A 23,231-nucleotide genomic window follows, 5' to 3' on the forward strand; every position below is an offset into this window, starting at 1 on the left:
GGGAATGGCATTGAAAACATCTCAACCCTAAAAATATATTCCCTTATCCTGTTTGTAACCCCAGAACATAGAAAAGGAAGGAACCGTATAACTTTGGCTACAAGGCCAGACCATCCTTTATAGCCCTGGCTAATTGCGAAACTTTACGCACAGTAGCTGGACATAAGACTAACTTTCTTTGGAGTTGGTTAATTGAGTAATTGTTATTTGGGACCTAAGCAATTAAATAATTAGTTAGCTGAAACTTGAGTTTTATAACATAAAATGAGATTAAAAACGTAAGTAGAATGTTAATTGTTAAAAATTTTAATAAAAAATGGCTGTTGGCCTGTTAGCAGCCAAGTTTAGTTAGAGAAATTGATATATATATATATATATATGTATATATATATATTTTTTTGGTTTCTCTGTGGCTTTGGAAGCTATCCTGGAACTCACTTTGTAGACCAGGCTGGCCTTGAACTCACAGAGATCCTCCTGCTTCTGCCTCCCAAGTGCTGGGATTAAAGGCATGCGCCACCAACGCCAGGCGAAATTGATATATTTTAGGGTATTTTATGATAATAACCTTGGTTAAACATCTGTGACTATGTCCTTGTATATATGTGTAAAGTTTTTAACTTATAATTCATTTACAGAAACATTCAGGCTCGTTTAAATTTGATCTGAGATAAAAATGAACTAATTATGTATAGCTTATCTTAGACTGAGGAAAAATTAATCTAAATAAAAGGAACAAAGTAGGCTTTTAAGTATCATACAGTCCTCATGGGACAATAGATCTAGTTATAAAACATATCCTAGTATATTTTCTATATATCAGTTTAGTGAAAAGTTATCTTCCTGATCACCTACTAATATATGTGCCCATAAAATTTAGATATAGTCATAAAATTACATACACATATCACATAAGATTACACATTACAATGTAGCTATTGGGGAGATACCATAGCTACTTTTTTTCCTGGTTTTTCGAAACAGGGTTTCTCAGTAGCTATGGAGCCAGTCCTGGAACTCACTCTGTAGACCAGGCTGGCCTCAAATTTACAAAGATTCATCACTGCCTGTTTCATGATAGCTACTCTTACACAAGTAAAATTACAGACAAAAACACCAGTTCCCAAGGTTAATGGTCCCATTAGCCTTATCTGAACAGGATTCTCCTCCACCAGAGAATCATTCCTCTGATAGATTGACATCTAAATGCTAGCTGTCACCTACTGTATACTCCCACAGCCTCCGACAAGGAGGAGTAGGGAAGACCATCCTCAGCTACACAGAAAATAGAAAGCTTGGGCTGGAAAGATGGCTCAGCGGTTAAGAGCACTGACTATTCTTCCAGAGGTCCTGAGTTCAATTCCCAGCAACCACATGGTAACCACCTTGACTGAGATCTGGTGCCCTCTGCTGGCGTGCAGGCAGAAGACTGTATACACAATAAATAAATAAAATATTAAAAAATTGCTATAAAAAAAGAATTGCTATTAAAAAAAAAGAAAATAGAAAGCTTGATGCAGACCAGCAACCGTGTGTGTGTGTGTGTGTGTGTGTGTGTGTGTGTGTGTGTGTGTGTGTGTGTGCGCGCGCGCGCGCGCGAAGAAGTAAAGCAAGAAGCTGATGGACATTTCATCTAGTAAAACAAAGGAGAGGGGGTTGGGGATGTAACAGCTTCTAAGCAGGGTCACAACAGGAGGTTGAGTATTATCTAACTATTATTATGGGCACAATAAAGCCCAATAAGCCGATGGAGCCCCTCAAAGACTCAAAACAGGCAGAGGCAGACACCAACTGCAGCTCCAGAACTGCCTGCCAACTGGCATTTGCTGTCTATGACTCTCTGAACCTTACAAGCCCACGAGGCAGACGCTGCTCTCATCGCCACCTTAGCTGTTCACTCAAAGAAACTGGGGCTTAAAGGAGCTGAAGAACATACGGCAACCACAAAGGAGGAATTGGTCGGACTTTAGGACTGGTACACGACCTTTCCACAATGTCAGTGTGTTCCCTCTTCTTGGAAAAGCTTAGGAAACTTCCTTTCCACACTGTCAAAAGAACCATACTGAGGAGGAGGGGAAACAGTGATTAATTACTGTCTCATTAGACCAGAGAGCTAAAAACGATTGTCAATGTCTTGTGTGGGGTAAGAATGTTCAACAGGTAAAGGCACTTGCTACCAAGGCCAACAGTTTGATGTCAACCCCTGGGACTCACAAGACAGGAGAGAACTGATTACCAGTTGTTCTCTGACCTTGACACACAGAAATAAGTGTAATTAAAACCGAGTAAACAGATAACTAGTCAGGGAATGAACTTACTCTGTATTGTTTTTTTCAAGAAAGGATCTCTATGTAGCTCCAACTGCCCTGGAACTCACTCTGCAAACCAGGCTGGCCTTGAACTCATTGAGATCCGCCTGCCTCTGTCTCCTGAGCAGTGTGGGATTAAAGGCATGCACCACCAGGCCTGGCCATACTCTGTATTTTTCACAATTCCCCGCCATACAAGGATTACACATTTCATATTAAACACCTGGCCCTTGATGGCAATTCTATGAGCCTATATACATTTATATGTAATCTTTGACTTAGGAAGTAATTAGTACAAAAGAAGGTTTCAGGTCACTAACTTTCTTTTAGTTAGCATTAAATGCCAACCTCTTACAATCTCAAAATTTTAAAAAGATTCCTTCTGCTATATATACATGAAAGGTAAATACAACATAAACAACCATACCTTGATATCATTGTCTATTCCACCAGAGATAATCTGATCACTTGTGTCATTGAAGGTCACAGCTAACACCTGGTATGTATTCTGAAATGTCTGGATAGCTGCTTTCTTGCGGATGTCCCAAAGCTGAAGCAGAAAACAGGCACCATCAGTAACATCATTCCCAGGAGCAATCACACAGCACACCCCAGGCCCACCTTAAAAGGAATCAGAAACACTGGAGCCCTGTTAATGCTTAGCACTTCAGTTATTCCCAAACCTGAATCTTCCCATCCAAGCTAGAAGTTTAGGGCAGTGAATTACTAAACAGTCAAGCTTGCCCATGGGGGCTGGATAGGTGGCTCAGTGACTAAGAGCACTGGCTCCTGCTCTTCCAGAGGACCCACGTTCGACTACCAGCCCTTACATGGCAGTCAATTCCAAAGGATCTGACTCCCTCTTCTGGCCTCCATAGGTGCCAGGCATGTAAGTGATGTACAAACAGACATGCAGACAACATACCTGTACATATAAAATTAAAAAAAAAAAACTTAATCAAAAACAGTATGTAAAAGTAACAAGTGTGAGAGAAAAATAAGACCCAGATGACACCTAAGACTGTATTGGGCAATGGTGGCACACACCTATAATCCCAGTGCTCAGGAGGTAGACAGGTGGATCTCTGTGAGTTTGAGTCCAGCCTGGTCTACAGAGTGAGTTCCAGCACAGGTTCCAAAGCTACAGAGAAACCATGTCTTGAAAAACAAAACAAACAAACAAAAAAGCTGTACTCCCGATAATTCAGGAATGAGGAGGGTCATGTGTCAGCTCAGTTTATGAACTATTCTCTGCACTGAAGCAGCATGCCTGCCATTCTAGGCTGATGCCTGGCTTGATCTCACCACTGTCTCCAGTGCTTTCATTACCAAGCAAGAGTATCTCATGACATGAGGATCAACTTTTCTCACCTAACGAAGCCTGGAAGAACAAGTCATTTTAGTAATATTTTCAGTTTCTCTGTCAAAAAACTAAACCAAAAATTCCAAGAGTTCCTTATCTTCCTGATTCCCCTCACAAGCACCATGATCACACAAGTGTAGCACCACATTCGGCTGTGGGAAAAAATTTTGCATACTTGTATAGCATGCACCCATGATGGATATTAAAGTATGTGTGATATACAAACACTTAACGAGTGCGCTGTGGAAGCTGAAGGTTGACATTAGGCGCCTGTTCCCCTTACACACTGAGGTGGGGTGTAGAATATTCCTTTACACCGTGGAAGTATATGTCACTGTGATTGGTTTAATAAAGAAACTGACTGGCCAATAGCTGGACAGAATAAAGTTGGGAGAGAGCCAAATAGAATGATGGGAAGAAGGGCATGCAGTACTGAGAATAGGTACCAAGTCACGTGGCAAAGCATAGACAAGAAATAATGAGTTAGCTGAGCGGTGGTGGCGCACGCCTTTAATCCCAGCACTCAGGAGGCAGAGGCAGGTGGATCTCTATGAGTTCGAGGCCAGCCTGGCCTACAGAGCGAGTTCCAGGACAGGTTCCAAAGCTATACAGAAAAAAACCCTGTCTCGAGACAAAGAAAAAAAATAAAATAAAAAAAGGGGGGAGAGAGGGGAGCTGGAGAGATGGTTTTGAGTTCAATTCCTAGCAACTACATGGTGGCTCACAACCATCTATAGTGAGATTTGGTGCCCTCTTCTGGCATGTAGGAATACATGGAGGCAGAATGTTGTACAATAATAAATAAATCTTAAAAAGAAAAGAAAAAAAAAAAAAAAAAAAGAGCCAGGCAAGCCAGGCTTTGATCCCATCACCCAGGAAGCAGAAGCAGGGTTCAATTCCCAACACCCACATGGAGGCTCACCAAGTGCCTACAACTTCAGTTCCAGGATGTACACAAACACACACATACATACATAGAAATAAGAACAAAATATGGAAAAAAGAACTACATGAAAAACAGTCATCTTTACATGATATGCAATATTGCCCATTTTACAAAATGTACTTTGGGCTGCGGAGGGGGCTCAGAAGTTAGGAGCACCCACTGCTCTTGTGGATGATCTGGGTTTGAGTCCTAGCATCTACATGGCAGCTCACAACCATTTGTAATTCTAGTTCCAGAGGATCCAATGCCTTTTAATGTCTGTGGGTACAAAGCATGGATGGAACATGGGTACATGACACACACAGACACACACAGGGCCCTCCCCTGAACGGAATGACAGACTCTAGAGATCCCCCAGGGGGGGCCTTACCCTCCCCGGGGAATGGAGTGGGGATTGAGTAGGGGGCTGGAGGGGCTGGTGGGGGGAGTGGGCGTGGGAGGGGGAGAGAGAGGGAACTGGGACTGACATGGGAATCAAGCTTGTTTCTAATTTAAATATATAATAAAAAGTGTTTATAAAAAGATATAATCAGCCGGGCGGTGGTGGCACACGCCTTTAATCCCAGCACTCGGGAGGCAGAGGCAGGCAGATCTCTGTGAGTTGGAGGCCAGGCTGGACTGACAGCCTCCAAAACAATACAGAGAAACCCTGTCTCGTAAAAACCAAAAACAAACAAACAAACAAACAAACAAACAAACAAACTAGGGACTCAGCAGTTAAGAGCACTTGTTGCTCTTTTCTTTTTCACTTTTAGATTTATTTATTGTATGTGTATGAGTAGTTTGCTTGCATTGCTGTTTTGGTATAATGTGCCTGCCTAGTGCCAACAGAGTTTAGAAGAGGGCACCTGATCCCCTAAAACTGGAGTCATAGATGGCTGTGAGCCATCATGCAGGTGCTGGGAATCAAACCCAGGTGCTTTACAAGAACAGCAAGTGCTCTTAACTGCTAAGTCATCTCTCCAGCCCCACACTTACTGATCTTATGGAGAAGTAGGAATGCATGTTGCACAAGTACAAACATGCAGACAAAACAATCAAACATATAAAATACGTAGAAAAGAAGGATAAAAATTAAAAAACAAGCAGCCAGGGAATGTGGCAGCCAGAGCAAAGGAAAGGGTAAGGTACCGTGTGTGAATATGTGCATGTGTGCGTATGAACATGGTATAAAGATATGTATTGTGAAAGGGTCACAATGAAACTCACAATACAGCTGATACTATGAAGATCATGCCTTTGAGATAACCTGATTGCTGTTCCCCCTTGTTCCCAGGCCCCATTTTATTTTGTGAAATGAGCATTCTGGATGAGGATCACTAGGCTCTGAAATCTCAGCGGAATAACACTCGATATCTGGTGACCATTCTAGACTCACCGAACCAGACTCTGATTAGTTTTTACTTATTTACTATTTATTTAATTAGTTCTTTTTCTTGAGACAGAGTCTCTTGCTAGGCATCTCAGGATGACCATTCTCCGAATTTAACAACCACCACTCTGGGTATTTTTATTGTTACTGTCTGTCCTTTGAGACTGTCTTACTACACCGCTGAGGTTGCCAGCACTGGTTCTACTCTGGGTTTTTTAGTAAGTTCTTCAGGTGATCCTAACACAGACAGCTTGGGAATCATCGAACTAAATGATGGGTAAGTTCCCATCCTAGGCCACTAAGACTGTTTGATGAGTTCTTTAGACAGCTGTTATTTCACAGCAACCTTGTAAGACACTTTTTACTGTTACAGTTCGAAAGGCTAAGAAAGTGCACCAGATGGTAGTGGCTTATAAGGCCAGCCTGGTCCACAGAGTGAGTTCCAGGACAACCAGGGCTACATAGAAAAACCTTGTCTCAGGGAGAAACAAAACAAAACAAAACGAAATAAACACCGAAGCTCAGAGAGTGAACTGCTCAAAGACACACAAGTCATAATTGAGCCATGAATCAAATCCATGCAGTCCATTGATTCCAAGTAGCAATATATATTATGGTTCTAACAGAATTCAGTAGGGTATTATTTTAATTGGGATTTTTTTTTTTGAGATAGGGCTTCTCTGTAGCTTTGGAGCCTGTCCTAGAACTCACTATATAGACCAGGCTGGCCTCAAACTCAGACAGATATCTGCCTGCCTCTGCCTCCCAAGTCCTGGGATTAAAAGTGTGTACCACCACTGCCTGCTTAATTGGGAATTTTTTTTTTAAAGATTTATTTACTTGTTATGTATACAGTCTTTTGCCTGCATGTATTCCTGTATACCAGAAGAGGGCACCAGACTTCATTATAGATGTTTGTAAACCATGTGGGTGCTGGGAATTGAACTCAAGACCTCTGGAGGAGCAGCCAGTGCTCTTACCCTCTGAGCCATCTCTCCAGCCCTTAATTGGGAAATTTTTAAGTGTGCTTTGGAAAATAAGTTAAAACTAAGAGAAGAGCATAATGTTGGTAGAGAGACAAGAGTTTACATTATGTCAATCCAACTGCCAACACAGATGAAATGATACCTACCTTAACTGTACCATCGTCGCTGCCAGTGCAGACAAGCTGTGGGCCCCGTCTGGCTGGATAACAGGAGTTCACAAAGGAAGTATGACCCTTCAACCTTTTAACCCTCTCGCCTGTTTCACTATCCCACACAGCCACAGTTTTATCTGTTGATGCTGAGAAGAGCATGCTAGAAAAGAACACAAAAAAATAAGACAAACAATAGGGACTAGAGAAACGCTCAGTGGTTAAGTGGCTGCTCTTTCAGAGGCCCTGGTTTGATTGCTATCACCTATATAAGGGCCAACAACCAGCTGTCACTCTAGCTACTGGGGATCTGATGCCACCACAGGTGCACAGACATACATGCATGCAAAATACTTATATGAATAAAATAAAAAAGACAATCTCAAAAAAAAAAAAAAACAACAACAACAAGGGGGAGGGGTTGGAAAACTCTCCTTTTCACTTGCCAAAACCTGTCAAATTCTTCTAGATCACTGCATGCTGCATTGTAAATTTAGCTCATGAACCCAGTGTGCCTCATCCTATCTTTGGCAATTCTTCTTTTTTTTTTTTTTTTGGTTTTTGGAGACAGGGTTTCTCTGTATTGTTTTTTGGACCATGTCCTGGAACTCGCTCGGTAGACCAGGCTGGTCTCGAACTCACAGAGATCCACCTACCTCTGCCTCCCGAGTGCTGGGATTAAAGGTGTGCGCCACCACCGCCCGGCTTATCTTTGGCAATTCTAATTATCTTCTAGATTCACTATCAGGTTCGCCCACACCACACAACAAATAAAGCAGTTTTATCAATCCATCTTTTCCTTCTTTGTGATACACATGGATACAATACCCTCTCATATGGAAGTATTTAAGCACTTTCTGTTGTGGTGGAGGTGAACCTGACTGGTAATTCAAGATTTAAGAGCTGAGTAATTCCAACCCTTTGCTCTGACTATGGGAATGATTCCTAAGTTAAACTTGATCTTATAATGACTTCTTTTTCCTTTGAGACAGGACCATGCTATGTAGCCCAGGCAGGTCTTGAACTCAAGATGCTCTGCCCCCTCACCACCCAAGACTACATGCAATAACACCCAATATAATGCTGAAGAAAAAATTATTAGGAGGTGCAGACTTGTCAGTAGGGGTGGGCTTTGAAGTTTCAGATGCTCAGGCCAGGCTCAGTGTCACTCTCTCTTCCTGCTGCCTGCTAATCCAGATGCAGAACTCTCAGCTACCTCTTCAGCACCATGTCTGCCCATGTGCTCCCATGCTTTCTGACAGGACAATAATGGACTAATTTCTGAACTGTAAGCCAGCCCCAAATAAATGTTTCCCTTTATAAGAGTTGCTATGTTTGCTGGGTAGGGGTGGCACACGCCTTTAATCTCAGCACTCGGGAGGCAGAGGCAAGTGGATCTCTGAGTTTGAGGCCAGTCTAGCCCACCTACAGAGAAACCCTGCCTTGACTAACAAAAGAGAGTTGTTGTGGTGTTTCCTGAAAGCAATAGAAATCCTAACAAAGGCATGATCTTAACTCTGAGCTGTCTCTCCAGTCCCTTATAATACTTCCTTAATTTTAAATGTAATGTAACACTGTAAAATTGGAGATCAGAAATGTAAAATAAGCAAGGTGCAGTGTCATACACCTGCAATCCCAGTTATTCAGAAATTGAGGCAGGAGGATTGCAAATTCAAAGTCAGCCTGAGTACATTACCAAATTACCAAGACCATGATTCAAAGAAAACAAAAAAGGGGCTGTAGAGATGGCTCAGAACAAGGACCAGAGTTCAAATCCCCACATAAAACACTGGGTCTATCATATATACCTGTAACCCTAGTTCTTTGTCGGGGCAGAAACAGGAGGATCACTGGGGTTTGCTGCTCACCAACTTAGCCCTAGACTCAGTGAGAGACCCTGTCTCAAGAGGCTAAAGTACAAGCTGGGTGGTGTCGGCGCACGCCTTTAATCCCAGCACTTGGGAGGCAGAGACAGGATCTCTGTGAGTTCAAGGCCTACCTGGTCTACTGAGTGAGTTCCAGGACAGCCTCCAAAACTGTCTTGAAACAAACAAACAAAACCAGAATAAAGCAGAACACCCGATGCCATTCTTTCCTCCAATGGACACACACACGCACTTCACCCCCAAAATGCCATCATATGCAATTAGTATAATGTGTCTTAGAATAAAGGCGAACAAAGAAAAACAGCCACACAAGACTGTCCTGACCTCCACATGTGTACCCCTCTCACAGAAACATCATGTGCATACATGATAAAAATAAAAATTTTGGTTTTTTGAGACAGGATCACACTATGTAGAGTAGGCTGCCTGCCCCTGCCTTCTGAGAGCTGACATGTACCTCTATGCCCCATAATAAAAAATTTTCAAGAGCTAATTTCAAATTTCATTTGCTTCATGTCAACAGGCAGTGGTGGTGCATGCCTTTATTCCCAGCACTTGAAGACAGAAGCAGGTGGATCTCTGTAAGTTGGAGGCCAGCCTGCTCTACAAAAATAGTTCCAGTATAGCCAGGACTGTTTCACAGAGAAATTCTGTCTCAAAAAAAACAAAAAACAAAAAAACAAAAACAAAAAACACCGGTTTGAGTACTGGCATATTAGAAGATAAATGATGATGTGCTTTAATTGTATACTACATTACCTATATGAGCCTTAAAATTGTGATCCTCCTACTTCAGCTTCCTCAGTGCTGACATTACAGGATTATGCCATTATGCTAAAAAACGCAGCAGTTTTTGACAAAGTTTCCTAAGAGATGCTAAGCATTACTATGGGAAGCCGTTGTCATTTCAATATGCAGAATACTCACCTGCCATCTGTGTTATAATGTAATTCCATTACTGCTCCACTATGTCCCTTCAACGTAGCATAGTTATCACAGTCACCATAGACATTCCACAGCACTGTTGAGAAGAAAAGAAAAGCATCACCAGAGTAAGGTTAATATAAAATAATCAGAAAATTATTTCTGAAACTATATGCCTATGGAACATCAAGGTTCTACCAATGAGAGCAATCTTCCTAACACTAAAATATCTGTGTGTGCACGTGTGCTCATGTGCCCCATTGTCAATGCACATGAGTGCACATGTATGGAAGCCAGAGAAGACAACTGTGGGTGCTGTTCAGCTAGCATAATCTACCTTTTTCTTTTTGAGACAGGATCTCTTCAATGGGCAGGAACTTGCTAAGTAGACTAGGCTGGCTAGCTGATAGGCCCCAGGGGTCTACCTGTCTACCCTCCCAGAGTCGAGAATTAAAGCACATGCCACCCTACCCAGCTTTTATGAGTTCTGCAAATTGAACTCAGGTCCTAATTGACTGAGCTATTTTTTTCAGCCTTAACTTATTAGACAAGATTTGTTCATTTTTTTATTTCATGTGTATGCGTGTTTTGCTAGGAAATATGTATATGCACCATATGCATGCCATGCCTGCCTATGAAGGCCAGAAGAGGGAGTTGGATTCTGTGGAACTTGAGGTAGAGATGGTTGCGAGACACCATGTAGGTACTGGGAACCAAACCTGGGCTGTCTACAAGAGCAATATATGCACTTAACTGCAGAAGTGTCTTTCCAACCCCTTCAGCTTTCATTTTTAAGAAATTGGTACCTTTTCTTGTATGCTCAGTCTATAGACAGCCTGAAAATGGAACCATTGAGGTATATCACCTTAGCTTCATTTTTCTATTTATTTTTTAAAAGATTTATTATTTATTGATGTGTAAATGAAGTGTGCCTGCAGATACCCTCAGAGGTCTGAAGAGAGCACTGGATCCCTTGAACCTGTATATAGGCAGAACCACTTGATGTTGGCCTGGGAAGTGAACTCAGTTCCTTCGGAAGAACAACAAGTGCTTTTTTCCTACCTTTCTTTTCGAAACAGGGTTTTTGTGTTTCTTGGCTGTTCCGGAACTCCCTTTGCAAACCAGGCTAGTCTCAAATCCAGAGATCCACCTACCTTTGCCTCCTGAGGGCTGGGACTAAAGGCCCAGCCACTCCCTGCTAACAAATGTGCTTAACTGATGAACCATCTCTTCAAACCATACTTGTTTTTTTTCAAATATGGGCATTCCTAATGAGTAACTGAGAATCTGGTAGCAGATGACTTCAGTGAGTCACCACTTGAGGATTCCATCTTTCTCCCTCACATACTAGGATCCTAGGTATGGATGATGGTCTCATGCTTTTATAAGTAGGAAAGTTCTTTCCTCTTAGCACTCAGTAATCCACTAATACTAAACTGATGCTCTTGCTAAATCATCTCAAGAGCTGTCTCCATGGAAAACATATCTTCAGCTGCTCTTGGTAGCATGGGTCTGCAATTCCAACACTTGGGAGGTGGAGGCAGGAGGATTAGACATTACAAAGTCATTCTCACTACAGTTTGAGGACAGCTGGGGCTACATGAGAGTGATAGGAGGAGGAAGGGGAAGGGAAAAGGGAGAAGGGAGAATGATGGGGGAGGGATGGATGGAGGGAGACAAGGAGAGGGAGAGAGGGGGAGGGAGGGAGATAGAGAGAGAATATATATAACTCAAACCAAAGCAAACCACTTCCCAATTAGTAAACTGTTTCCTTCTTTTTATTCCCATGTGGATGTACCGTTGTACCTGCATGATTGCTCATTATTTTGACGCCCATTTTAATGTGTTACCACTATAATTTAACTTGCAAATTTGGACTGATGCCTGAAGCCTTCTATGGCATATAAAATTTAAAAAAGTCATTATTTAGTAGGAAGCAGTAACTCTAGACTCAAAAACTGTGCCTTACATATGAGTCGGTCAAATCCTGAAGATGCCAAGGTGGATCCATTGGGGTGAAACTTGCAGCAGTATACTTCTCCTTCGTGTCCTGAGAGCAACATGATTGGGGCTTGAAGGGAAGAACACCTTGGAGGTCCCTAAACCAAAGAAGAGTGTGAGGCAGCCACAGTACATAGGCGAAGGAAACTGCGAAGTCGGAGCAGGCATTTCATTTCGGTTAGGGAATGGCATCTCTGCTCGCAGAACCCCGATTCTCACTGCATAACCCTTTGGACATTCCAGCATTTGCCCACCACACCACTCTCCTCCCCAACTCTGCTTTTGTTCTGCAGCCAACTTCTGACTGCTTAATCACGCTGATCTCATTTACGCCTCAGGATCTTAACAAAGATGTCTCCCACAGAGCTCTCCTCCTATTGGGTTCCTTTTAAATATGACCTCCCCAGAGTCCTTCTTTAACATCAAAAGTAGCAGCCATCTCCCCACCACTGTCCATTAGGTCCACTGCTATCTTGTTTCCTTCCCCATGTCTTTGCTGACATGTCTCCCCATCCCCCACCCCCCAAAGAAGTACAGGAACATTTCTCAGACTCTAGTTCACCCACCTAGCTTTTGAAAAGCCCTGTATGGTACAACTTTTGGGGGTGTGTGAGCAGGGATGTGACATGTAGCCCAGGCTGGTCTTAAATTTTTAGTCCTCCTGAGTGCAGGTAATACAAGTGTAAATTGCTATGCTTGGTTTAGCAAAGCAGTTTCTGATTAGGGTCTTGGATGCTAAGCTAAGTTTGGCAATTCTTCCAACTCTGGGCTGACAATGTTACTTGGCAAATAAGAATAAGTGTTCTACCAATAATCCTGAACTCTCTTTGGTAGGTTGCAGTGTACTAACTTACTTTCTTTTTTGGTTTTACGAGACAGGGTTTCTCTGTATTGTTTTGGAGGCTGTCAGTCTAGCCTGGCCTCGAACTCACAGAGATCCTCCTGCCTCTGCCTCCCGAGTGCTGGGATTAAAGGCCAGCACCACCACCGCCAGGCACTAACTTACTTTCATTATCATGTATTAACTATACAAAGTAATGTAAATAATGTACCATGAGCATATTATCTAGCATACTTAGTTAAAATAATACGTGTGCCACAGAGATGGCTCAGCAGTTAAGAGCACTTAGTGCTCTTCCAGAGGACCCAAATTCAGTTCCCAACACCAAACTAGGCAGCTTTTAAGTGCCTGTAGCTCCAGGTTCAGGGGATCCAATCTGGCCTATGAGGGTACCCACATACATGGGATAAACACACATACAGATACATACAGATAAAAGACCTAGTGCTGTATGCAATGGAAAGAAATAATAGAGTACCAGAGTACAGGGTACTTCAACTTAAAAATACAGTGGTCAGGAGAGCCCACTGAAAAACTGAACAAAGATTTGAAAGAACCAGTAGGTAAGCATGTGAGCATTTGGAATAACATTCCAGAAAACACAACAACAACAATGAAATGTAACAGCACACATGCTGGTGTTATTTGAGTAAGATGACATGCTAGAAACTGGTAGATGGGCACAGGAAAGGGGAGTTATTATAGAGAATTTGATCCCCCTTTAATTCAGAATGAAACAGAAAGCCAACACAATGTTTTCGGCAGAGATTTGTGTGATTTAATGCTTTGATGATTCCTCTGGCTACCAGATAATAATTGATCCTTGATTCAAAGACAAAACCAGAAATACTAATAAGCCCCACCTGCAACAAAGCCCTATGACATAAAAGTGGTTTGACTAGGAGGTAAGGATTTTGGTTAAACAGGTCTCTTTTCTTTCTTTCAACAAGAGAGTTTTGCTATAGCAGCTTAGACTGGCTTGGAACCCTTGATCCTCCTGCCTCAGCTTCTTGAGTGATGATTATAAATTTGTATGTCCAGCTTTTTATTGATTTATTTTTGAGACAGGGACCTTGTTGTGTTGAAAAATAAGTTATTAGACTGGAATCCACCAATGACATTTCAGATTACTGGTAGTCCACTTATTCTTATTTGACAAGTAGGATTGTCAGTCCAGAGTTGCAGGCTTGGCCTCAAAATCCTTCCCTCAAAATTTTGTCAGCCTTCTGAAAAGACGCAACTACAGCCCCACACCACTTGCCAATTTTATTTATATATTTTAAAGACCACACCAGCAGAATTTAAAGAGTTGGGACAGGAGGCACATTTATCTCCGTATCTGAACCTAATATCATGGTAGTGAAGGTATGATCATTATTTTACAAGAAACGCCGTTACCAAAATTAATGGAAATTTCACATGCAAAACATCTAACACAAGAGTCAACGGATGTTAATTTACTGTTAATAATGAAAATTCAGAGAAAGAGAAAAATAAATTGTACCAGGTAGCAAATCGAGCCTGTATCATTCATTTCCCTTGCTCCTCCCTCGCTCATTCATTCATTCATTCATTCATTCGTCCACTTTACAAACTTTTCTGAATGTTTATTTTATGCTGAATCCCTGGAGATTTAGGATGCGGAAGTTTGGATCCTGATTTTTGAGGCCAAGGTTTTAAATGATTCAATGCTCTTCACAGGGCGATTGAAAGGCTGAAAACAGGCGACCCTCGGGGAAACACGTAAGAAACAGACGCAGAACGCAGGGCACCTCTGTAGGCCTGCTTTACTTCAGCTTCACTGTCTTTCCGTTCCCGCAGCGCCGGTAAGGTCTACTGGGAGAGGAGCGGAGGGCCGAAGGCGGGATGCTTCCCCACTTACCGCCTGGAGCAAAGCTCCCGGAGTCGCCTGCTGCTGTCCGGCTCCGGGGCCAGACCCCGCGGCTCCCAACAGCAACTCATGTCGCGGCCGCTTGACAGGAACCAGTGGCAGCTCCGGGCCCTTGCGCTTTGGCTGCTCGATCATGGCGGTAGCCACTCTCCTCGGCGCCGCCACTGACCGCGCCGCCGGCCGCAGGCGGCGCGCAATTGGCTCCAACTGAGTTCTTCCTCTAGAACTTCCGGAGACGAGCAACCAATCGGCTCCCAACACTCTCTTCTGCAACGCCCTCTGAATGCGCTCTTGCGATTGGTCCGTTCTTAATGACGCCACGAGGGCTCAACTCTGGGATTGGAGCGTGTAGTGACGTCTCTCCTAGGCGCGCTGTGCATTGTGGGTTGGGAACGAGCGGAGCAGGTTCGGCGTTCTTGGCGATGAAGTGGCTGCCAGGCTAGGAGCTGGCGCGGAGTAAGTGTGTGGGGGAACGAGGAGGGTGGCTGTTCTAATCTGCGACTAGGTGATAGGTCTGAACCTACCATTCTCAGCTGACGGTCCTGCCGCGGGGTTTGGGGAGGGTTCCGGAAAGAGTAGTCCCTTGGTAGGCTAGAGCCGAGATTTGGGATCTCTGACCGCAGGACTCGACCCTAAGGCCGCTATCCCTTGACAGCTAGCTGCTCGCGCAAGGCCGCTTTTGCTTCCAGCGCTGTCCTAGCGTGATGCCCGGCTCCCGGCCTCCCGGCTTCAGTGCCGGCTTTGGCTGAGGAGGCGGACTTAGTTTATACCATTGGTTCGGCTGTCTTGTTTAAAGGCTTAATTTATGCCCGCAGACAGGCAGTGATGGAGGAAATATCCGATGGTTCCTCCAAAGCACAATTTTGTTGAAAAAGATTATTTTTGTGTACCAGGCCTTCTTGTAAGTGATATTTATCGTGCCCAGCATTGGAGGACACTGACGAGACATGGTCCCTAACATCAGGGCTTTCGTGTCTCTTGGAGTTTGTGTGGGAAACATTTTAAACAAATCTAACCAGTTAGTTGATTGGAAGAGTAGCAAAGCAAGCGATGCCTCATGCTATGAGTAAATAATGAGCTTGAGGGATTTCCAGGGGAAAAGATGCCTGAGCTGTTGCTGTTGATGGGACAGTTCTAATTAGGGGAAGAGAGGAAGAAGGCAGAAGGTTCCTCACAGAACAGCGTGTGCAGTAGTGCACTCTCATTCTGGAAGAAGATGACTAAGAGGCACGAAAGTCTGCTGCAGGAGCGCTTGAAGATGGAGGAATGCTACGCCATGAACCTGGAGGTCGCGAAGATTTGCAGGGATTTGTAGCTTTAACTTTACAATGAATAGGAAACCAATGAAAGTTTTGTCTCCCCTCCAGGGCGTGGGATGTGGAGGAGGAGATGGCTTGCTCCTTCAGGCTTGATGGTGTTAGGAGATTGGAGATGAGGGGAGGTTTGTTGGAGGCAAATGGACCACTTTGGGAGCACACACAGTAGTTGTGATCAGCAGTGTCAGTGAGAACCAAGCTGGAGGTGGGACTGAAGACAGTTTCACAGTATCTTGGGGATAGTTGGGAAGCAAATTTGATAGGATTTGGTGATGGACTCGATGAAAGAGAGGATTACGGTCGTTTTGTTTTGTTTTTCAAGACACGGTTTCTCTTTGTAGCTTTGGAGCCTGTCCTGGAACTCACTTTATAGACCAGGCTGGCCTTGAACTCACAGAGATCCTCCTGCCTCTGCCTCCAGATTGCTGGGATTAAAGGCGTGGAGGATTACAGTTTTAATGCCAACACTGGAGGCTGACACAGGATTGCTATAAAATCAAGCCTAGCCTGGGCAACATTGTGATTTTCAACCTATACCAGGCTGCTAGAATGACACTTTATTTCATCCTCCTCCCCGAATTGCAGGGATTCAGATGTGGTTCATGTCTGTGATACCAGCCCTTGGGAGGCAAAGGCAGTAGAATTTGAGTTGAAGCTAGCTTGGGGTACATAGTGGTAGTCTTTTTCCTTTTTAATGTTTTTTAAAAGATTTATTTGTAACCGGGTGGTAGTGGTTCACACCTTTAATCCCAGCACTCCAGAGGCAGAGGCAGGTGGTTCTATGTGAGTTCAAGGCCAGCCTGGTGTCTACAGAGTGAGTTCCGGGACCACCAGGGCTGTTAGAAACCCTGTCTCAAAAAAAAAAAATTATTCTATGTGTGTGAGTATCCTGACTGGTTTCATGTCAGTTTGACAGAAGATAAGGTCATCTGAGGGGAGGGAATCTAAAGTGAAAAAAATGTCTCATTGACAAGTTTTTAGGGCATTTTTTTTTCTCTTTTTTTCCAGATAGGGTCTCACTCTGTAGCTCTGGCTGTCCTGGAACTTGCTCTGTAGACCAGGCTGGCCCTGAACTCAAGAGATCCACCTGCCTCTGCCTCCTGAGTGCTTGCATGTATGCATTTGTACCTCGTGAATGCCTGGTGCTAGCAGTAGTTGGAGAGGACGTCAGGTCTCTTGGATTGAGGTTATGGATGGTTGTGAACCACCATGTAGGTGCTAGAAACCCGAACTCCAAGTCCTCTGGAAGAGTAACACATACTGTCAACCTCTGAGCCATCTCTCTAGCCCCTACATAGTGAGATTCTAGCTTACAAACCAGGGACTGGGAATGTAGCCTCTGATTCAATCCTTAGTATTGCAAAAAGAAAAACAAGACCCCCCCCCAAAAAAAAACTGCATAAGGTTTCTGTTCTGTGGGAGGAGCAAACTAAAAGCTTTAGGCAGGTTGTGGTGCTCACCTTTAATCACAGCACTCAGGAGGCAGAGGCAGTGGATATTTGTGAGGTGGAGGCCAGCTTGGTTTACAGAGTAAGTTCCAGGACAGCCAGGGCTACTTAGAATCTGTCAAAAAGAAAAAAGAAAGCTTTAGAAGTAGCTCTTCATACTCCTTAGATTTTTGTTTTTTAGAATTATCATTTTATGTGTATGGATGTTTCGCCTGAATGTATGTATGTGCTTCGTGTATAAACCTGGTGCCTGAAGAGGTCAGAAAAAGGCATCAGATCCCCTGGGACTGGAGTTACATACTGTTGTGAGCTACCATGTGGGTGCTGGGAATAGAATCTGGCTCCATTGGAAGAGCAGCCAGTGCTCTTAACTGCTGAAGCTATCTCTCTAGTCTCTTCACACTCTCAGCCTAATTCTGCAAGAAACACTTAGATCTGTTTCCCTGTGTATCACTCCTTCCATGACTTTGTGTAGAGAGGAACTACAATGTCTGCCCTCATTTTAGCTGTCCCAGTGCTATTGCAGATTCTATACTTCACTAATTAGCTTTTCAAGTGTTGTAGGGATTAATAAAGGTCTCTTAATTGAACCATAGACTTCCAATTAATAACACCTGTTCTGGCATGTGAGGCAAGGGCTGCTGGGCAAGAAGGGAAAGTCTGGGGATGAGACTACATAGGCAGGAAATGAGAGGTGGAATTCAGACTATAAAACTTAAAAATAACTTGTTTATGAGGCATTTCTTAAGTATGGACAGATTAGCCTCCATTTTGTGTGTTTTTATTTGTGTATACATGTTCTTGTGTGCAGGTATGCATGCATATGTATTATGGAGATGAGAGATTGACATTGGAGGTCTTTTAAAATTGTTCTCTACTTTATTGAAACAGTATTTTGTAGCTGACGTTTCTTTCTAGCCTGGTCCCGCAGTCCCAAATAAACACAGACACTATGCTATATTAATTAAAAACTGTTGATCAATGGCTAGGGCTTCTTACTGGCTACTTCTTTCTTAATTATTAATTCATAACTATTAATCTGTGTATTTCTACATGGCTTTATCTTGCCAGAGAACACCTCATGTGTCTTATCTTCCCATTCTCTACATGGAGTCTCTTCCTGCGGCCTCTCTCAGCCTTCTCTACCCAGAATTCTCCTGGTCTCCTAGCCCCACCTATCTTCCTGCCTCTGTTGCCCAATCAGTGTTTTATTCATTAACCAATAAGAGAAACATATATACAGAAGGACATCTCCATCAGTATTTGTCACTACATGTGGTACTCATTGAGTCAACTAGATTTGCTGGCCACTGTACCCCAGGGACTCTCCTGTCCTTGCCTCTGAGTGCTGCTGAGACAGCGAGCCTGCACATTTGTGCCCAGCTTTTTTGCTTGGGTGCTGGGGATGGAACTCAGGTTCTCATAATTGCTTGGCAAGCACTTTATGACTAAGTCATCTTACCAGCCCCCAAAGTTGTATATTTTACATTAGAAGCACATACAGAAGCTGGAGAAATAGCTTAGCCATCAAGAATTCTTGCTGCTCTTCCAGAGGACCAGGGTTCAGTTCCTGGTACCCACATTAGATGGCTCACAACCAATTTTAACTCCAGTTCAAAGGGATCTGATGTTCTTCTAGTTTTTGTGGCGCCTGCACACATGTAAAATAAAATAAACAAAATTTCCCTTTTTACTGTATAACCTTGATTGGTTTAGAGTTCACTATGTAGGCCAAGCTGGCCTCAAGCTCAGAGAACTATCTGCCTATGCCTCCTAAATCCTGGGATTAAAGATTTCTCTTTGATGTTTTCCAGATCTCTGTCTAGAATACTGGCCAAGATCATTAGACTCTGGGATCAAATAAATTCTACTGTTGCTAGGGTTTTGGCTTTTTGTTTGTTGTTTTCTGACAAGGTCTCACTATGAGATCATCCTCAAACTTTCTGTTTTTTCTCCCCACCCCACTACTCATGCATGCTAAGCAAGTAAGAGCTATATCCCCAGTCATAGGCCTCAGACTTTTGTGTAGCCCAAGCTAGCCTCAGACTCATGACTGGCTCTTGCCTTAGGCCTCCCAAGTGCTAGGATTGTTGGAAATACAGGCAGGGACCATTATACCCAGCTTCATTGTTAGGTTTCTGGCATAAGCTTAGTGATCTGATTCCTAGAAGCCTTTCATCATTAGTGACATAATAAGAACAGAACCTGTGTCTTAAGATGTATTTGGCCAGGAGGTAGTGGCACACACCTTTAATCCCAGCACTCAGGAGGCAGAGGCAAGTGGATCTCTGTGAGTTTGAGGCCAGCCTGGTCTACAGAGCTACACAGAGAAATCCTGTCATTAACCACCTCCCCCCCAAAAAAAGGATGTATTTCATTCTTTTCTTATTACCATTCTTTTTTGTTTGTTTGTTTGTTTGTTGTTTTGTTTTACGAGACAGGGTTTCTCTGTATTGTTTTGGAGACTGTCTGTCCAGCCCGGCCTCGAACTCACAGAGATCTGCCTGCCTCTGCCTCCTGAGTGCTGGGATTAAAGGCATGTGCTACCACTGCCTGGCCTCTTATTACCATTCTTAATGTGAGCTTTTTTGTTTTGTTTGTTTTTCAAGACAGGGTTTCTATATGTAGCCCTGGCTGTCCTAGGAACTCATCCTGTAGAGCAGGCTGACCTCAAACTTATAGATCTACGTTTGCCTCCCAAATGCCGGGATTAAAAACATCCCTTACTGCACTGGTCTGAGATGTCTCTTTCTGATATGTATCAGATCTAGGCACACATACTCTTTCTTCCAAAAGTCTTCCCCTGATAAATGAATAACAGTCATAGTAATAAAAAGAATGAAACCACCCAAGTGTGATGGCATGTCCCTGTGGTAGTGATTTGGGAGGTTTAGGTAGGAAGATTGCTTCATCTCAGGAGTTCAACAGGAGTCTAGAAGTAGCCTGGGCAATGTAGTGAGACCACATCTCAAAACAGTGGCTAAGGGGGTTGCAGTTCAGTGGTCAAGTCTTGCTTAGCATATGCAGGATCTAGATTTGATACCTATTGTACACAAACAAAAAACTCCTGAGCAATACCAGTCAAGGTAGCACATGCCTATAATCCCAGCACCAAGGAGGCAGATGCAGGGAGATCTCCTCAAATTCAAGGATAGCCTGAGGTACGTGGGAAAACTCTTGTCTCAAAAACCAAAAAACTAGGCTAGGATGATGGTTCATCAGGTAAGGATATTTGCTATGCAAGTGTGAGGGCCTGAGTTCAAAACCCCAGAGTCCACATAAAAAGCCAACTGTGCTTACTTGTGTATAAATCCAGTGCTGTAGGGAAGGAAACAGGGTTTACTGGGGCTTCTGACTGCCAGCCTAGCTCCAGGTTCAGGGAGAGATCCTGTCTCAAGGGATTAAGATTGGAAAGTGTTAGAGTAGGAACCTGACATCTCTGGCCTCCATGAACATATGCGGGCATGCATACCAATATACAGGCATGCCCGTGCACCACATACACAAATAAACACAAATAAAATTAAATCGGTGACTGTCTCAGGTAAACAAACAAACAAAACCTTTACTTAAGCTGAAATTCCAGTACTCTAATAACTTTGGATAAGTAACAAATCAGAAAGAAGGGACGTCCAGGTTCCCGAATGCTCACAAGGAGAATGCTGAGATATGGGTGAGAGTACATGGTGTGTTCTAATGGTATTACTTTTTGGAGGCTATCCATGGAATGTCTGCACTTTTCTTTCTTTGTGACTTTGGGGATGAACTTAAGGTTTCATGCTGCATTTTAGGGAACCTCTCTGCCACTGACCTTTATATCCATCCCCATTCATTATTCCGTGTGTGTGAGTGTGGGTGTATATGTAGGTGTACATGCATGTGTGGGGATGTGTGTGAAGGCCAAAAGTCAATGTTAGGTGTCTTTCTTGATCACTCTTCACCTAACCTTTTTGTTTGTTTGTTTGTTTGTTTGAGACAGGATCTCACTATGTATCTCTGGCTATCATGGAACTCATTATGTAGACCAGGCTGGCCTCAAGCTCACAAGCTCTGCTTGCCTCTGCCTCCCAAGTGTTGGGATTATAGGTCTGTCCCACCATTCCTGGCCTCTGCCTTTTAAGACACAGTCACCCATTGTCTTAGTTTGTGCTTCTATTGCTGTGAAGAGGCACTGTGACTATAGCAACTCTTATAAAGGGAGACATTTAATTGGGGATGGCTTACAGTTCAGAGGCTTAATCCATTATTGTGGTGGGAAGCATGGCAGCATGCAGAGAGACATGGTCCTGGAGTAGGAGCTGAGAATTCTACATCGTGATCCGTAGACAGCAGGAGAGACAGTGAGCCGCTGAGCTTGGGCTTGGTCTTCTGAAACCTCAAAGCCCACCCCTAGTGACACACTTCCTCCAACAAGGCCACATCTCCTATAATGCCACTTCCTATGAACCTGTAGGACTGTTTTTATTCAAACCACCATACCTACTGAACTTAGAGCTCATCAGTTTGGCTAGGCCATCTGGTCAATGAATTCTTGAGATCCTTCTGTTTCTGTTCCCTAGCCTTGAGGTTACAGACATGTGCCTGTGTGCCTGGCTTTCTGTGGATCTGAACTTAGGTCCTCATGCTTGTGTAGCAGGCTTTTTAATGATTGGGTCATATCCCTAGCCCCTCATTTGTTTTTTAATACAGATGTCTCTCTAATTGTTGTTTCTTTCTAAAAGGACATTTGAATTAGCTTTAGCAGAAGAGAAATGGAGGAGCCGTAGAATATTAAGGATGAATTCAGGAAGGCCTGAGACCATGGAAAACTTGCCTGCACTCTATACTATTTTTCAAGGAGAGGTATGTTTTTTACTTTGAAACTTCCCTTTTAGAGTGTATTAACATATTGAGGGAGGAAAGCATCTGGGGTTATTCTCTTGTAAACTTGAAGTTACCTTGAATGGAAAAGACTTAGGACCCTCTGGTACACATATATGGCCTTCCCTATGCTACAGACTTCTGTGTGTTTGACACCTTCATTCTGGTGCCTGAAAGCATCTCTAACTTAGCTTTCTTTACCTGTCTTTTTCTATTTCAGCAGATGGAATTGTTACCCATTTGGTGCCAAAGCTAGAAATCTGGTCATTGTCCTTGATTTCACCCTTTGATTTGATCTTGATTTTTCCTCTGTAGTTCCTCCCTGAGTCCTAATTGTATCTCCAGTCTATATGCTTGTTTATGCCTTTGCCACCCCTTAGTCCAAGCTCTTCATCTCTTGCTTGGCTCTGACTGGAATTTCCCACTTCTGTTGCAGCAGCTCTCCAATCTGTTCGTGACACTGCACCCAGAATAATATTTCAGAAACAGATCATAGCTAGGAATGTGGCTTGGTTGGTGGAATACTTGCCCAACATGCAGGAGGTCCTTGGGATCCGTCCCCAGCACCACAAAAACAGGGTATGATAGTGCAAGCCTAGCACTGAGGAGGAGGAGGCAGGAGGATTAGGAGTTCAACTAAGATTGTTAGGCTCGGTGGCAAGCACTGTACCTGCTGAGCCATTTGCCAGCCCTGATTTTGGTTAATTTTGAGATTTTGAGACAGGTCTCACTCTATAGCCTAGACTGGTCCCAAATTCACTTTGTAGTCAAGCCTTGACCACATTTTACAGCAATCCTCCTGTATCAGCCTTCCACATGTTGGAATTACAAGCATGAATTACCACAATTGGCCTAATAGGTGTTTTTTATGAGTTACTATAAAGAAGAATGGTCTGGGAGAAGAGAGAACTTCACAGCTTTTCAAAAAATAATTTATTG

At 43.3% G+C, this 23,231-nt stretch overlaps 2 protein-coding genes across 5 annotated transcripts in view; one reads left to right on the forward strand and one right to left on the reverse strand.

The window, feature by feature from the left end:
• Snrnp40 (small nuclear ribonucleoprotein U5 subunit 40) overlaps positions 1–14,855 on the reverse strand; it is a 28,867-nt gene extending 14,012 nt beyond the window's left edge. Inside the window, exons 1-5 of the mRNA XM_005079514.4 lie at positions 14,660–14,855; positions 11,905–12,034; positions 9,939–10,032; positions 7,123–7,288; positions 2,737–2,859 (exon numbers count right to left, since the gene is read on the reverse strand). Of these exons, the coding sequence (XP_005079571.1) occupies positions 2,737–2,859; positions 7,123–7,288; positions 9,939–10,032; positions 11,905–12,034; positions 14,660–14,803 (657 nt within the window). The 5' untranslated portion in view covers positions 14,804–14,855. The remainder of the gene's footprint in view (positions 1–2,736; positions 2,860–7,122; positions 7,289–9,938; positions 10,033–11,904; positions 12,035–14,659) is intronic.
• A 157-nt stretch (positions 14,856–15,012) lies between these two features.
• The window catches only part of Zcchc17 (zinc finger CCHC-type containing 17), a 47,737-nt gene continuing 39,518 nt past the window's right edge, over positions 15,013–23,231 (forward strand). The window contains exons 1-2 of one of the 4 annotated variants that reach the window (XM_040756521.1): positions 15,013–15,124; positions 22,154–22,274. In XM_040756521.1, coding sequence (XP_040612455.1) covers positions 22,209–22,274 — 66 coding nt within the window. In that variant the 5' untranslated portion in view covers positions 15,013–15,124; positions 22,154–22,208. Of the gene's footprint in view, positions 15,125–22,153; positions 22,275–23,231 lie in introns of those variants that run through there. The other 3 variants (XM_040756524.1, XM_040756522.1, XM_040756523.1) reach the window with 3 other exon arrangements.

Source organism: Mesocricetus auratus, unplaced genomic scaffold (genome assembly GCF_017639785.1).
Source record: "Mesocricetus auratus isolate SY011 unplaced genomic scaffold, BCM_Maur_2.0 Super-Scaffold_100014, whole genome shotgun sequence".
Lineage (NCBI taxonomy): Eukaryota > Metazoa > Chordata > Mammalia > Rodentia > Cricetidae > Mesocricetus > Mesocricetus auratus.